The 18,062-nt window shown below is 38.4% G+C and overlaps 1 protein-coding gene across 1 annotated transcript in view; it reads left to right on the top strand.

The window, feature by feature from the left end:
* pard6a (par-6 family cell polarity regulator alpha) overlaps window positions 1–13,191 on the top strand; it is a 40,490-nt gene extending 27,299 nt beyond the window's left edge. The window contains 2 exon segments of the mRNA XM_036561591.1: window positions 11,161–11,273; window positions 11,275–13,191. Coding sequence (XP_036417484.1) covers window positions 11,161–11,273; window positions 11,275–12,060 — 899 coding nt within the window. The 3' untranslated portion in view covers window positions 12,061–13,191.
* Window positions 13,192–18,062: the final 4,871 nt, after the last annotated feature.

Genomic DNA, 18,062 nt, shown 5'->3' with positions numbered 1-18,062 from the left:
GACTTCCTACTTTGCAGGTTCTTAATGAATAATGTATTTATAAAGATTACTGATACTTTTACTTTTTATTAAGTATATTACATTGTAATGACATACACTATAAATATAATGCACATTTTGTAACTTAAAAGAGTAAGTACCCTGGTTAACTTAAAAATTTAAGTTAACAGAAGAATAATCTGTGCCTTTCCATTTGTTAATTATTTGAAGTTTAATGAACTCAAAAACATCAGCCAGGTTATTTACTTTTTTAAGTTATAAAGTTGCAAGTAAGTGTTACTCAAGTGATATTTTATCTGTGATACTTCTCTCTCAAGTGCAGGATTTTTGTGTGTATATGTGTAAGTACATTTATAAATATGGGAAATATGTGTGAAAATTATTGCTTAAGTTTAAGGGCATAAGAATCTTCTCTAGAGCTCACATATGAGTTTTTTACTAGGCCTCTGCCTTACAGTTCCATTACCTGAGAAGGATGCTTCATAACAGTGTAAAATGTGTCAAAAGGAACAATTGTCAATCTTATTAAACACTCTTTATGTCACTATAATATCATTTACTTGATAAAATCATGTGATTACTGGTAAAATGTTCATACATATTCAAGTTTGGATTTATAACTCCTACTTATTAAGTGCTTATGCATGTGTTATGTGCCAGAGACACAAGTCCACACACAGAAATTGGAATTTGTGTATATTTCTGTCTGCTGTCTCTAGAGAGTTTTACCCTGGCACTGAGAAAATGCCTGACAGGAAGAGAGAGAGAGACGGAGAGAGAGACGGAGAGAGAGACGGAGAGAGAGAAAGAGAGAGAGAGAGAGAGAGAGAGAGAGAGAGAGAGAGACAGAGAGAGTATTACACAGTATTAAGTATTAATGCAAGCTGTAAAAAGACAGAAGTGAGCTGTAATGTTTTGACTTGACTGTCATTCTTGTCGCCATGCACATTTTACTGGAACAGCCCTTCCACTTGGTGTTATTCCCAGAATGCCATGTTCCAGAGAAAGTAGAAAGTAGAGGAAGTGCATGTAGGCCCTGTGCAACTCTAATCCTGAGGACAATGTTCAAAATCTCTGCACAGTCTGTGCCCTTGGGCCTCAGACGACCAATTGCTGACATTGTTATTGTTGCTTTATTTTTCTACATTTCTGGTATCCTCTGTGTTTCCATGATTCCTCCATAGCTTGCTCAGGATTTTCCATGACTGCCCTTTTTTGCTTTAACAATACAAACCATGTTGTGTCCTCGGCTCAGTCTTCTCGTTTAACCGATAGAAGTCAAGTAGTTATCACCAGCAGTAATAAAAGCATTGTGTAATATGATATTAATTATTTCTCACTTGTAGTTCACTGAAAAATCTGGAGAAATTCTCTCAAAAGTGCAGATTGTCAATACCACATTTACACATGTAAGTAGAAGAGGATATAATTTATCATAGCCCTCTCATTCAAATACAGCTTTTTAATGGCAGCTTCCACTGATGGCTTTCTTGATAAAAGTTATTTCCAGCTACTGCTGTGCTGTGAATTTGTTTATCACCAAAGTACATCACGTCTGAAGTATCATTTACAAGCAAAACATACCTGATGGCAGCAATATCAGTAATATTAACAGTGGAGGACGAGTTCTGCAGACTACACTGGACAGTGTATGAGAGAGAACTATGATGCAGCAACAACCAGCAATCTAACGAAACCAATAACAGAGCCTTGAGAGTGTGAGAGCTGTATGAACAAAAACAAGAGTGAGAATCTACAACCAAAGCCACTATTCGTCTCACTGAACGTCCATGATGAAAATTGGGAGCTGTGTTAAAGTTAAAATTATTGATCGTAATAAATACATTCTGTTGAAGTTTTTTGTCCAGTCATGTAGCTATAGCACAATGCAGTGCTTTTTGAATGAAAGAAAAAAATCTTTCTTCATGGTCACACCCTAGTAATTATGCCATTACATCCAAATAGTAAAACACAACAGTTGTAATAACTCATAATAACTCATAATAACCTAGAGCTCTGAACCTGTCATGGTTAAGTGCACTGTTTTGATAGTTAATGGAGCCGGTTGTTGTGTACAGTGCTTTGTACCTTTTAAGAATTTTCAGGGATTCCACAGGCGTCCTTTGTTCATGTGTTCCACTTGATCTTGCTCAGTGTTTCCCTCACGAGAGCAGCTGCATGAAGCTCGTCTGAGAGGGTTCTAACGGTAATTGAAGTCTTCTGCCGCTCCAGACTGGAGTAATTTGATAAGAGCTTCAGTAATGTTGTTATGACTCTCGGACTCAGAAGGTGTGTTTGTGTGTGTGTGTGTGTGTGTGTCTGTTTGGGAAGGGGTTTCTGAGCATATCCTGTAACATCTTTTGACTTGCTGTCTTCTCGTATCCTCCCCAATTGCGTTAGTGTGAGGTTGCCGGGGAAACACAGTGAATATGAGTGGGTTCAGTGATTAGTCATATACTGTGACTATATGACGTCCAGCTGAGGTGATTGATGGTGCTGAGAGAGAGAAAAAGAGGAGATACGGAGAGGATCTGTCTCGCACTGAATGCTGTGTGTGTGTGTGTGTGTGTGTGTGTGTGTAAAAGGGTAGTCTCTTCATCAGCTGTAAGTGCTCGATGCATTACCCTCTGATCTCTCAGCTATACATCAGATCGCTACACTAATTAATGTGATGTTTAGATTGTTTACAACATATGATGTGAACACACATGCCATCATGAGCAAGATCACCCTTTTAATTTATGTTAGGGTAATGATGAAAATCTTTGCCTGAAAATCCATAAGAATCCTTGGCCAAAACAAAAATCAAAATCAAAACTCAAAATTCAGGACACATTGAAAAAAAAACGAAAAAAGCTCATAATAAATAGAAACAACGTACATAATTAAGCTTCCTAAAACTCTAACATTACATAGGCTACAGTTTGTCAACAAAGAATAGATGGTCATCCAAGACAATAAATACCTGTTTTTTATCTGTATTGGTGCTCACAGGGACTTTTTTTTCTGCATCTGTTGTTTTGCTGTATTCTGTGTATCGAGCAGGATGTTGTGTTTGTGAATGGTATCAAACCAATAGTGGGTAAGTTCTTAGGTGTTGTGTCCCCCTTTAGATAACTTATCTAATGTTCCTTGTAGATTAAATAGTTCTCTTTTCACAATGTTCACTGCTGCCAACGTGTTCACTGTTGATCTTTTGCTGCTCAAACAGTTTGAATGCATCTGTGCTGACCATCACAGGGAAGTGGGACAAAATAGCATTTTTAATCACTATTTCTCATTTTCCTCACTTTTATGTAGTATTAGGTTTTTGGTCAAAATGTTCAGCTGTTTATCTCTTTTTTGTAAAAGGGCAAAAATGTTTTATGGTAGTCAAAATTTCTGTTCTTCTCTAATATATGGAGTTTCCCAAGTTATCAAAGTTATTAATCAAAAACAGGACACAACCAAAATCACAATAGTATCTACCCAAAACATGTATGCAAATCGACTCATATCAACAATATGTTTAGACACTAGATGGAGGGTGAAAACATTTCATTGCTGTTATAGCAAAACCTTGCATCTATGAAAAAAAGTAATTAAGTAGGAGAGGTAAAGTCAATGTTAATGTCAGGAGCTTTTATTCCCAGCAATTTTGGACGACCATAAAAAGTTCTCCCAATGTAAAGAACAGTTGATGCTTTCAAATAATGTAAAAAAATGGAAAAAGGAAAACAATTTGAATCTCTAAGATGCAGTTAAACAGACTTTCACATCTTAAAAACATACATAGAATACCGCAAAAACAGGAATGTTACAGATAAATGTGTGAACCGATTCTAATATGCCCTGTGCAACTTCACAGGGTTCACATAATTAAAGCTAGATGTGGGGATGCACAATGGTATCATAATCATATTGCCGTTCACAGATTTGCTTTAAAAAAACGTATTGGCATCAGACAGAAGTTTATATTTGACTGATATATCAAAGCAATATTTGATTTGTACTACAGAAGAGCACAAGGTTTAGGTGACACTGAGTTATTGTGCTAAAATATCTTCATTTTATTCATTTTACTGCATTTGTAACCCTATAGCAATAAATGTCATATTTCTCTGTGATGCTAATCCAGGCAGATTTAGTTCCAACTTCGACATTTTATAAATGTTCATGTATGGGAATCAGCAGATATGAACACAGAAAATATTGGATACTGGCTTCAGCTCACAATAGAACAGAATCAAATCTTTCAGTGTCTGGTTTAGGATATTTACATGTACCCTGTATAAGCAGTTATAAAATAACTAACAGTGATATGGCAAGAGATTCCACACTTTTGAACGACTGTACAGAGTTTTTTCTTTCTTCACAAAGCATAAACCACTACTCTGTGGTCAAAACAGCATTCTGTCTGTTTCTCTCTCTCTCTCTCTCTCTCTCTCTCTCTCTCTCTCTTTCTTTCTTTCTCTCTCTCTCTCTCTCTCTCTTTCTCTCTCCCTCTCTTCCTCTCTCAGCCCATGCAGAATGGGTGGACCCCCAGCCTCCCCTCTCTCCCTCAGGCCAGCCCCGTCTCTGACCTGCCTGTCTGGCCGGCTGGCTCCCGCCTCCCCCCTCACCCGCGCTGGCTATCCAGCAGGCCGGGCCGCCTCCCTCCAGCCCCTGAGCAGCTTTAATAACACGCACTGCTCTGCTCTCTGCGGGGGTCCGGCCTTTCAGTCTAATGGAGGGAGACAGGCAGGCAGACCCAGACTCCTGCTATGTGCAGAGCATACGATAGAAGAGACATTAAGACTAACTAACTAAGTCATACTAACACACAGAGCTGTGCTGGCAGACACACAGTACTGTTCAAAAGTTTGGAATCACAGTTAAACTAGTTCTGCTGCACATCATTCTAATGTGATTCTAGTGCTCGATGTCATAAGTTACAAATACTTAGTAGAAAACTGTAGAAAATTTGAATTTTAGATGTGTCTAGAATAGTGACCAGACCTGTAGATGATTCAGTAAGATGATTCCATAGATGCATAACACCAAGAATAAAGTTGTTATAATAATATATCCAGAATGCCTTGTATGACAGAAATGGTAATTAAATCTCAGTTACCTGACAAGAAATTAAAAGAAAAAATACACAATTGCAGTAAATTATTTGTCATTTAAAATAATAAACATTTTACATATTGAATACCATGTCTGAAAAAGTGTTTTGTTGTCTAGTTAAAATGTTTAAATCTACATTTTGTATATAAAAGAACAAAAATGATTAATATGTCAAGTGATTTCAAACTGTATAGTGATATTGAATTAGAGCTTGAAACATCTGTGCAAATCAGTCAAGACCTGACTGTTTCCATCAAGGTTAGGAGGGGTTTGGTTATCATTTTTTAAAGTATTTGTTGGGCTCAGGTTGGCTTTCATTTATGTTTTTGGGTCCGTCATAGATGGACGTTATTACATAATTATCTCACAGCTAATAATAAACATGATGTCATAGCATAATTAAGCAGGACGCTTTGTGCTAAATAGTCACTATGATCTTTGGATTTAAAAAAAAGACTAAAAAAATCAGTTATAGCTGTAAAGAAATTGGAAACTGGTTATTTGAAAATACAGATACAGTTCCAAGTTTATCATAGTATTTGTATTTGAAAAGAGTATGGTCACAGAACCCCTGAGACTGTCAGGACACGCACAGCTGATAATGTGTTTCATGTTAAACAAAATGGCGACATATAAGCGGAGCTGAAAAACTAACTTTACAGGAGAAGGAAAAACATTCTGAAATTTCAATGCTTAATGTAAAGAGATTTTATCCTAGGTGATTCTGGAGCATTTCTCTTGGTCCATTCATTATTAAATTTTTACACAATGTAAAGGACAGCAATCGTGTTCAAATGAAAGAGATAATTAAAATGGACAAAAACAAAGTTACATTTTTTTTTAACTGTGACAATGTGGAACTATTTAAAACAAACAGTTGAAAAATGTATACAGTGTAACTTGTGCAGCTTATTTTTCAGTAGGTCAACTGGCAGCACGTTAAATAACATACAAACAACACAAAGATAAATCACTAAATTACAGTGTTGGGGTAGTTTGTCAAAAAAGTAGTCCATTCCAAATTATTAGTTATTACTCTCAAACTGTATTGGAATTACTTTAGTCATCTCACTAATGAGGTGTTTGCACTGTGCTGCTCATATTCACAGTCAGAGTCACACAGTCAGCTGTTACACACACAGATAACATACAGGCATGAATAGTCTATGTTCTAAATACAGTATTGCTATGTTAGAGACATATGAGTAATATAGGTAATGTAATTCTTATTAAGTCAGTCACTGTAATGTGAGGACAAGAATTACAGAATGTGTTAGACTACAAAAAGGGTTCTGTTTAGTACAGAAAATGAGTTCCTTGGCTCATGAAAATAGTATAACCCTTTTTAGATGCTCTATAGAACTATTTAAAAGGGTTCTTTGAAGAACCAGATTCAACTGGCTTTCCATTGTAAGGAAGAATGATTTGACCAGGCAAAGAACCATTTGAACTTCTATATAGAACTATTGCCTTTACTAAAGAACCTTTGAAGAACCATTTTTAAGAGTGTACTTCATTACTTCATTAGTGTAATGCGTTACTTTATACCACATTACCCCCAACACTGCTAAATCAAGTCAAACAACCAGGTACAGATCTCTTAAGCATACGCATAGAGACTAACAATAATCAAATATTAAACTTGCACTCTTTTTTGTGCTTTTTTAAATATGTATATTTAAAATGGTTAAAATGTCCATCCCTAGACAGAATTGTAGTCTTGTAGTCATGCTGAGATTTGGATTACGGAAAGCTGTAATATGAATGGTCTACAGTGTTGTGCTGTGGGTCACTAGGAGCAGGATTAAGACTGGTCTACATCATTCAAACGCCACATACAAACATAGTTGCAAACATGTCAAAGTAAACACACATGTGCACACAAACACAGCTACACACTCGCCTCTATTGTCCTTGCTAGAATCATTGCGTCAGACTGGGCGTCTGCTGATGAGAATGTGTCATTTCTCATTAGTGCTGGGTTCAGGGGTCAGGGTGCGGCTGAGTAAGGCTACCCTTCACCCACCACCTCCACCCCCTGCTATCCGGCAGCCTCCCGGAGCACTGTGATAATGAATTAGACGTGAAGAGCTCAGTGTAATAATCTAGGGCTGGCCCCTCCGTGGGTCTGCCTGGGCATGTGGTCAAACAGCCTAATTAATCTGATTCCCCCTCATCAGCTGTTTAGAAAGGGCCACTCATTGGGCAGTATGTGGAATATGATGACGCAGATGGTTGGAAATCGTGCTGAGAAGGCGCAAAGTCTTGGACGTAAGCTGGTGGGTGAAGGTGCTTTGAGAATGGTCATATGCTCGAAACAGCGCAGTTAAAAAACGGGCTTTGTAAAAACAAACACACGCACATTTATATAAAAGAAGAGGCATTGTTGCTCCTTCAGTTCAGCTCTTGATGTGAGTGTCTCCTTATTTAATTCAGTAGACTTCAGCTGCCCAAGCTTGTTAAAATAAATTTCCAGTTTTGTTAATCTTTATTTCGCCTCATAGTTATTGTCTTGCCACGGTATATTATGTTTAAACTCACATAGTCCAAGACTATGATGACTAATACAGGAGGATAATGTTCTGAACAGCCATCTTCTTGTAGACATTGGTGTTATGCCGGTGTAAAGAAGTGATTAACAGCAGGCAGAATTGTGTTTTTCAAGGCAGCAGGCGTCTTTTGAATAGAACAGAAAAAAACGAGGCAAAACACAGGTGATTTGCTGTTGTATATGAGCTGATTTGATTTAGCTGTTAGATTTCAGTCTGATTATCTGGAGACACATTTGACTGCCAAGTGTAAATGCATGCAGTTAAAATCCTGTCAGGTTACAATTCAGATACACGTCACATGAAATGACCAGGTGTGAACAGAGTATTGGGGCTAGAAAGATGCTGGTGCTCACTGTATCAAACTGAGTGATGGCTATGAAAGTGGACAAATAAATTGCTCATTTTTTCCTCACGTACAAAGGACTGTTGCGTATCATGTACAGCAAACTGGATCTGTAGCATGTTCGGCCTCTGGCCTGAAATACTTTCATGCCATGACATTTACGTTTTTCTTCCAAAGCAGCTGCCCATGTTCACTGCTCTCCGATGCCTTCACCATTAGCTTAGTGATTACAAAACTGTGCATGCGCGTTCATTTCAGATAAAGGGTCAAATAACTAAAGTTGTTCCACCAGTTTTATTTTCATAGTCTGTAACTACCTGGAATGTAATCAGTGAGTTTGATAGTAGAAAAGCAATGTTTCAAACTGATATTTTATGATTTTCTTTTTTTTTTGACTATAGAAGAGTGGAGCATTCAGGTGACGCTGGGCTACTCGGCAAAAAATCTACATTAATTAATTTTATTGCATTTTTAAGCTTCTACAAATATTATATATCCTTGTCATGCTAATCCAGATATATGTAGTCCTAATTTCTGCATTTTATAAATATTTATATATTGGCATCAGCAGATATTGACATAAAAAATGTTGGATATTGACATAATTTCTGCATCTGCGCCTCCTTAGATAATACACGTTACAGTGGAAAAAATGACGTTAGTATTAGGTAAAACTACATTAGGACAAATTGATCTTTTTCTTTTTTTATATACAAAAGCATCCTGCGCATCAATCCGTGATCTGAAAAATCCAGTCCTAGTTTTACTTTGAGCCAAGTGAGTGTCACATCAGGGTGCTCATTAAGCACATTAAGAAAATGTTGTTTGAAATATGACCACATTTTGTTTGTTATTGTTGTCATGACTACGGCTTTGTTGCTGTCTCTGTGTGAGTGGACACGGTCCTAGACAAACTGAGTATTGAACTTTGAAAATATAAAGTCAAAAGTCTTAGTCACCTGAGAAAATCAGATTAAAAAAAAGCCATTTTCTGGACAATAAGTGTTTATTTGCTCAGAAAAACACGAATGTTAGAATAAGTACAAATAATATTAATACAGTAAGTTGTGATTTATGTGTGTCAATGTTTTATATAACCTTTTCCAAACTTTTCCTCATGGCAGCACAGTATAAATTATAGCGATCATTCAATATGTGGATTGGCTAATCAGTGGTTCATTAAATTAAATCAAGTGTGCTGCTGATGGAATTGAATAAATCCATGTGATGGCTGGAGGCGTCCAGGAGAAATCTGGAACTTTGTTCTTCAAACTAGCTCAACTGCTTTTTGCAAAATAAGAAATTCTTGTTACATTTTACTGTATTTATGTCTATTTACATCTATTCTAATGATATACATTGTTTTACAAGCAAAAACTCATATTTATACAAGATAAATAGCTTCAAACAATGTGCTTCGGTGTCTGAGACTTTTATGCACAATACCGTATGTAATTTTAAACATGAAAAATATAGATATGTAATTTCTACTATATTTTAACTGTTAATTGTGTACCATTTTATCAATTGCTTAAACTTACTTGGCATCCTAGCATTAGTGTTTGGTGCCAGTGACGTCTATAACAGTAATCCATTTTTATCAATAATCATGGCAGCAACAACCCACACACAGACACATGCGTGCGCGCACACACACACACACACACACTCACACACACACTCACACACACACACAAATTGTTAGTTAGTCATCTAGGTGAAGGTGTTGATGACTTCCTGTTTCTCTTCCTCATCACAGCATGCCTGTTCTCCCTCTCTCTGAGGGCCTGCCGTCTCCTCCTCAGTGCCCACCACCTCACACTAAAAGAAGCTCCTGAGGCCTCTGTTCTGTTACCTGTGTAACAGCAGTGCTTTTCCGGGTGTTCAGACTCTAAATCGCCGTGACAGAGGCTTTGATTAATCTGCCTCGCGTGTAATCTGATTCTGTCTGCTGACCTCTGTCCTTTTTACAAGTGACTGAGACAGATTTATTGCAATCGCTTTTTATTTTCATCCATCCATCCTTGCGTCCGCCCCACCATTATCGTGATTGAGTCCGTTCTGTTCCTTTGTGCTGGTGCTTCCTCGTGACCTTATCATGGCACATTAACACTGTCGCCGGTTGGCATCTCTGTCAGCCGTTTTCATAGAAAAATGAAATTAATAGATTCTGCTTTGCCATGATGAACAGAGAGGGAAGTGTTCTGGGCTGATGCAGGTCAGTGGATATGAGACGGTTTCAGGTGAATACACTCTGAGGGAATCGTAGCGTGTGCATGGTTGTGCAGGATTCTCAAGGTTTGGGTGAAAAGTAACATATAGCGGTCGACAAGTAAACAATTTTACTTTTTTTAGGCATCCTCTCATAAAATCTCACTGCAATTTAAAGTCAACATGTAAATTAAAAAAAAATTGTTTCTTATTAGTTTCTCAGATGAAAGATGAATGCAAGGCTGGCAGTGACTAATATCAGACCTAGTGGCAGTGGTAGGAGTTGACACAAGGAGCGCTGTGTTTCACATGACTTGTCTCTGTAATTTAAAGTCTTTTGTATATGAGATTATATCTTTTGTGTACAATATTGCAGATGCCGATACTGTTGCTCAGAAATATCTGAATATCTGCTGTCCAGCGTATCAGTTGACCTCATGCTGAGTGTGAACAGCTAAAATTTAATATCAAGATGTACAGTCGTATGCAAAAGTTTGGCCACCCCACTATGTTCATGCACTAGTGAACATAAGTGAACATGGCCTCGTCGTTACTGTTTATTTGTGGAATTTAATGTACTGCAAAAAAAGACATTGTCAAAAGTTATGGCACATTTTATATTTTATGTTTTTTTTTATTTATGAAGTTATAGTTAAAGTAAGCTCTTTATTGTTTAAAAATGTTTTGGTGTTCACAGAAAACAAATTGATTAAACATCTTGAAATACCTTCTGGGGTCTAGTTTATAGTATTTCATTCTACATTGTATATTACAAAAATTATAAAAGTGTAATAAAAGAACAGCAATTAATATGACAACCAAACTTTTGACCACTAGTGTACATTGCTATACATTTTTTTGTCTATTAATATTACTCAAACTAAGCACTAGTTTGACCACTGGTATGATATTATGCTGTTTTTTTTATCTATATGACCTATATCTCTTTCTCTCTTTCTCTCTCAGATGAGGATGAACCTGTGGTCTTTCCCACTAACTCTCTGCAGAGGAGAAAGAAGGGTCTTGCAGGCCTGCGTCCTTCACAGCAGAAGAACAAGCCGGCCCTACTGATCGGTCTGCCCTCAGGATTTCCGACAGATCTCCTCCATCATTGACGTGGACATCCTGCCCGAGACGCACCGCCGTGTGCGCCTGCACAAGCACGGCACCCACAAGCCCCTGGGCTTTTACATTCGCGATGGTGTCAGTGTGCGGGTGACGCCGCAGGGCGTGGAGAAGGTCCCGGGCGTCTTCATCTCGCGCCTGGTGAGGGGCGGCCTGGCTGAGAGCACAGGTCTGCTGGGGGTCAACGACGAGATCCTGGAGGTGAATGGTATTGATGTTGCTGGCAAGTCATTGGACCAGGTGACGGACATGATGGTGGCCAACAGCCACAACCTGATCGTGACGGTCAAGCCGGCTAACCAGCGCAACAACGTAGTGCACCGTGGGAGCAAAGCCTCCGCTGGCAATGGCTCAGCCGGTTCTGGAGGCTCTGCCCTCTCCCAGGACTCCGCTCACAGCCCCGCCTCCCAAACTGTCAGCCAGTGCAGTAACAGCAACAGCGTGGCGGAAGGAGACAGCGACGACGATGACACTGACCTCATCATTGAGAGCGACAACCTGCCCTCCTACACGCCCCACCGTTCACTGGCCAATGGGAACATCCATGGCAACACTCTGTCATCGGGGGCGTTCGGGCACAGGCCCCTCCCCCAGAGTGTCTCGCTGCCCAGCAGCAGCTCTCTGTCAGACAGTAAGGCCTCCCTGAGCTCGTTGACCACACCCACGCACAACGGCAGTCCCACAAAGACGAGCAGCAGCCAGGAGAGTATGAGGGAGGATGGCAACTTCATCACGTTGTGAAACGGCCCTTCGCTCACATAGAGCGTATCAGCAATGTCGTAAGAAAGCCTTGTATCTCCAAAACGGTACCTTCAGGAGAAAATAGAAAAGTTCTCAACATCCGTCAACATAACTCAAACGTGAAAGTTTCTATTGAGTCATTCATCATGAAAGGTTTCCACAATATAAAGGGCAGCTGGAGTTTTCAAATGGTGTAAAAAAATAATAATAAAATAAATAAAAAAGAAAAAAGTTACAAAGTTTTCTTATGACAGCAGTGATATGGGACCCACACGTATGAAGTCTTTATGCACAAGTAGAATAAAAAAATGAAGGCAAAATAGACTGTTGAAAGTGCTGTACCTGTCACAAAACATCAAGAAGATGTTGATCTCCCAGAGGACTGTTGAAGATTGAAAGTGGGGGCTTCACAGTGGAGTTGGTTTGTGGAAGTGCAGCCAGGGAATACACATGTGCTCGTCTCCTCATGGAAGTGCCTTACGGCTCTCCATTCATCGCGCCTTATGTTTTTCTTTTTTTTTTTCTTTTTTTTTTCTGCCAGCCTCATTTGATCTTGTACTTGGACAAAAACAAGGTCATCTCATACAGCAAGAAGCTTGGACACTGTGTCGGAACAGATGAAAGAACACAATAACAAACACACATCCTCACCGAGTGTGTTCAACACAAATGGAATTGCGATGCCTGCTCAGATCAATATCTGCACTCTAGCTTAGATGAACTCTCTGTAGTGCCACTGTCTTTTCTTGGAACGCAGAGCCTCTGCAGTTTATGTGACACTTCCTGCATGTCAAAACTGGCATAGTAGCATTTAGTGAAGATGATAACGATGATGATGATCAAGAATAGAATAATGCAAGATTATTGGAACTGTCCTGATCAATGATGATTGTTATGCAGCTGTTCTGTGATATGTGCTTTCGTACAAAGGGCTTCAGGAGTTAATGAGACACCATGTCATGTTCACACATATCAGTTTCTGTGGGTTCTAGCCCTGGCTGCAGTACTTCTAAAATCTCCTCCACAGTGTTTCTTACTATTCACCATCCATAAAGTCTTACACTGAAAAAAACAGTATGCTGACTTTACTTGATTCAAATTTGTACATCGGTGCTACATGAATAATATATATTACATCAGCTCAGTTCTTGCCATAAGTGAGTAAATTGAAATAAAAAATTGTGTTGATGTAATATATTTTATTTATATGGCACAGATGTACAAGTTTGAATCAAGTAAAAATGCTGCATTTTTCTCAGTGTACTCTGCAACATGCCTTTATTGGAATAATGTGTTGTGTTGTCTTGCTTGTCGCAGTTGACCTCATAGCATAAAGAGCAACTGTTGCCAGGATAGACAAGCTTTACAGGATGCTGGCAGAAATTCCATTCAAGCTAAAGACAAAATAAAAATACATACATTTAGGGTACATTATTAATTTCGGATTACATTCATTTTTACTGCCCTGCGAGGGACTTTCGACCTGTCCAGGGTGTTTCCTGCCTTCTACCCAATGACCGCTGGGATAGGCTCCAGCACCCCCTGCGACCCAGAAGGATAAGCAGCTTAGAAAATGTGTGTGTGATTTATTTTTAACTGTGAAAGGTAACACTGTTAAGGTAGAACGTTTTTGTTGTGTAATTGAACTAATGATAGCGATTCAGTTAACTACAACAACACAATCTATCTTGTTAGCATAGCATTTCAAACAGGCATGCATGATGATACTGGAATCATATCAGTATCAGCATGTGTCCTTTAAAACTAAACGTTGGATTCAGAAAGATGTTTGACCCATACGTCATGTTAAGCGTGTGTGTGTGTGTATGTGGGTGTGTGTGTGTGTGTGTGTGTGTGTGTATGTATGTATGTAGTGTATATATGTATGTGTATATATATATATATATATATATATATATGTATATATATATATATAGCAAATGTTCTTTAAAGCTTGTCCAACCTAGCAACAGTTGCTAAGAAGGCTCCTTTGTGGGCGGAGCATAGCTGGTTCAATTCAGCCTTGTAGAACCTGCCTGTGTCATGTAGTCATCATGACAGTGCACTTACATATTCCCAGATGTTGCCTACCGTCTCCTGAGCTGCAGCCAAAACAAAAGAAGTCATTATTTACTGGCATGACGTTAGAACAGTAGAGTCCTCTATCAGCTCCTGCTATCGAATTCCATTCATTCACATGTCACTTTTTGCACAGCGTTCACTGACACTGTGGGCCTGTTTGTGTTTGTGTTCGCTGTAACTCAGCGCTCTGTCTCTTTTCATTCGGGCGAAGGGTGTAAAGCCTTTGACAAAGCATCAGCCTTCGCCTCAAACGCATTTTTAATCAGCGTGCCTCAGTCTCTACCCTTCTTCACACTCCTTTCTGCTTTCACTCGCCTCAAGCTTCTGAACACTAGGAACCAGGGGATGGACAGCTTTTGAAGCTGGCCGTCCATATTTGCCCGCCTGGGGTTGTTATTCACTCTCACCAGAAATGTATCAATAATAGATGTTTGGCTAGTGCTGAGACATGGCTGGAAGGTGAAGAGGTGTTGCTTCAGGGGGTCGTGACCTCTGGTGGACCTCAGCTGTCTGCACGCTGTCCCATGTGCTCTGTGTTTGTGTGCGAGGGAGAGGGGAGAAAAAAGGAAATTCCTCTCATGTTTTGAAAAGGCCAAAATTCTGCACAACCGAGACCTTGTTCATACAGTCTGCTCCTGATGAGGAGAGCCGTGAGCCTGTGTGTGTGTGTGTGTCTGTCTGTCTGAAGACAAGGTCTTTTTTGTAAGAGATGCTTTAGTCAGAGTTTAAACAGGGCATTGTGAGAGACGACTTTATTTTAAAGATGACAGAATAAATAGGATAAAAAATAAATTCAGGGCTGTTTCTGAACATTTGGGGGCCTTAAAGAGGAACTCCACCGAATTTTCAAAATGTCTGCATGATTAAATAGTTGTTGTTGATTTAAACAAAGTCATTCAGACTGGTTTGGTGTGAGATGCTCCATTCTAGAAAAACTTGACGAGTCAGAATTTTTCACAGTGGTGGTGAATGGAACCAGACGTCTAAAGTGTTTTAATAAGGTTTTTACATGAAATGGTACTGAATATGTTGCCTCTTGCCTGTGACATTGTTTTACAATAGTTTTAAGAAGATTTTGGACTAAAATATATTTTCAAATCATTTAAATTAATTGTGGAGAGCTACATGCAATGTAGTCCCTAAAGAAAACTAAGTTTTTCAGATTTTCCACTATTTTACCATCATCACATTTAAAAGCTTGATACATGAAGGTTCATTGGTGAATTTGTATATTAATAAAATGGCTATATTTGTGTTATAGACATCATGACTCCTGGTTCCTATCACCACCACTGTAAAAGAAATCTGAGTCTCTACAATGAATCATTTCACCTCAAACTACTCTGAATTTTTAGACAGAAAATTTGGGAAAAAAAACACTGCAGAAGTTCAGAAACCTATATGACATCTACATACGGCTCTGTGACAACTGACATACACCTACAGTGCTCAAAAATAGCCTTGGGACACTCTCTGAATAGAGTTTATGTCTTGTTTGTTTGTAACTTTCCAAGCTAAAGTTATGATTTATTCATTTGTATTCATTAGAAACATTAAAAACTAGCAATAACAACCAGGTTTACTATCATAACCTCATGTGGATCCAAGTAATTCATTGAAAACTCATGTAGGGCAAGTAAAAGTATTCGAACATTAGTGGGACAGACATTAGTGTCTCTTTCCTTTATGTGGGTTACAATTCAGTATTTTATGTGGTTAATAGTTAGTTGCATTACTCTTTTGAATGACAACTTGAAGTGTTCCAGGTGTGAAGTGCGTGAGTTTGCACAACCAGCCAGGCCTGTTGGGTTTTCTTTTTGTTGATGGCCAGACTGTGGCAGGTTTTGAACACTTCCTGTCTTTTTCACAACTTCAGTACATTTTCATGCTTGATTTTGGAATTTACAGTGTAGCTGTGCTCTTTCTCACATTTTGAGAACCAATTTTAACCGAGACTATATTTTTTGACAGATTAAGATATTTGGCAATTTAACTCAGCGTTCAAGTTTTTTGTCTTTCAGTATGTTATTGAAATTGAGTCACATGTGTTTGATGGTGGCTTTCCAGGAGGAACACTGAACATTTTTTGCGTGTAAAATAGGGGGTTAGGTGAAAGTTTTCTTGTTTGCTTTTGTGCGTTTGGACCCAAAGTATTTATTAATGAGTTATAATATAGCTGAAATTATGTAATTAAGTAAATTAAGTACAATTTCCATGACGCTTTAACAAATCCAATAATTCTAAAAAGACAAATGATGATAGAGGTGTCCCAAGACTACGCTGAGCACTGTATACAGACATTTGGAAAGGCTTATTTCAATAAGTGGCAGCTGTCAGAACACGTGCTGAGGTGAAATGACCCTAAATGGACAAAAGGGACCCTTTATGATGACTGATGCTTGGTCAGAATAAACCTTTATTAATGTTTATGTAGGTTTATGTCAGTTATCATGAAAGGCTTATGTAGGTGTCATGTAGCCTTACGAATGCCTTCAGTGAATTGTTACTGTGACATCTCACTTGGGGGCCAACACTACTTAACAGGCTGTGTATTTATAACTCATAGATAGTAAATGAAAAACACACAAAAAATGAAATAAGATTAGCGTGATAGATACAAACAGTTAAAAAACCATTTGCATATCCACAGGATCCACAGGGCTCCTTGTGGCAGCAGCTGCATGTACATCTATTAGCAAGAAACGGCCCTGAATAAATACGATATCTGACAATGAAGGAGAAACTTAATGAAAAGGCTGCATAGTGGATAAAGATGTAATTGAACATGTAGTAAAATGTTTTGTTTCTGCTATTCCTCATCCTACTAACTGCCATGTAAAACGTAAAGAATGATTAAGATAACTCAGTTAAACAACTGGAAATTGGCTAAACATTTTCAAACATTTGCTTAAATGTTTTGACTTTTCATGAACCTTATAAACTGGTGCGTGAAGGTTTCACATGGTTTAGAAAATGTTGCAGAGTGTCGAGCAAAAACAGGCAGTAACTCAGACGTTTGTGGATGGGTATGTTCCTTGAAGGTGCAGTTTCATTTGCGGAGCCTTATCTATTTCCACTTCATCAACACTTCGTGTTTAGTTCCAGTTTGTCACATTTAAAGTTAATTTAACTTTGCCTTCCAGCAGTGTACGGCTGCAGAATTGGGTTCATTTTGATACCCAGACACAATGTGTGCAAACTGAACAGCAGTGACTCACTGGTTCAGCTGCAGCGTACAATAAAAGATGAACACGGTCGAAGTTAAATGAGCTCAGGAGGTCTGGAGCAGCTGTAAAGGAAATTTAGGGAGTAAGAGCTTTATCATTCGGGTCTGCTTATGATATTTAAGGGGTTATATTCTCATACTTAGGAAGAAACTGTTGCAATGCACTGGTTAGTATTTTAAAACGACATTAAAAAGATATTCATAACCCTCTCTGCTCAATCAGTATCTCCATCTACAGCTATTAACCGCACACAGATAGGAACAACTACAGCAATCACCACTACAGAACTACCATGTGTACTGAACATCTTTTTTATGTATGTGTATGTATATATACAAATATGAGATAATGGACACTTTTGTAAACTGGGAGCCCTTTTTATTAAAAGAGCATTTTATATATGTGTAAAATATGGAAAGTATTTTTCTTATTCTTGTACTTTTGTATGTATATTAGAATCCAGGAGAGGACGTTTCTATTTCCTTTTTGCGTATGAGAAACCAATCTGAAATCTGCAAAAGCCTGTGGTTTTATTCTAATCAGATGGGGAAAGGTGTATAATACTGTGAATGCTATATGCTGATTCTAAAATGTTCTATGGAGATAATAAAAGTATTTAAAATGAGGACATATTTACTGTCTGATCTCTGCTTCATCAGAATTCACTCATTCAGTCTCATTCGTCAGTCACTG

This window comes from Colossoma macropomum, unplaced genomic scaffold (genome assembly GCF_904425465.1).
Source record: "Colossoma macropomum unplaced genomic scaffold, Colossoma_macropomum, whole genome shotgun sequence".
Classification (NCBI taxonomy): domain Eukaryota; kingdom Metazoa; phylum Chordata; class Actinopteri; order Characiformes; family Serrasalmidae; genus Colossoma; species Colossoma macropomum.
This window is presented reverse-complemented; position numbering and strand designations above follow the sequence as displayed.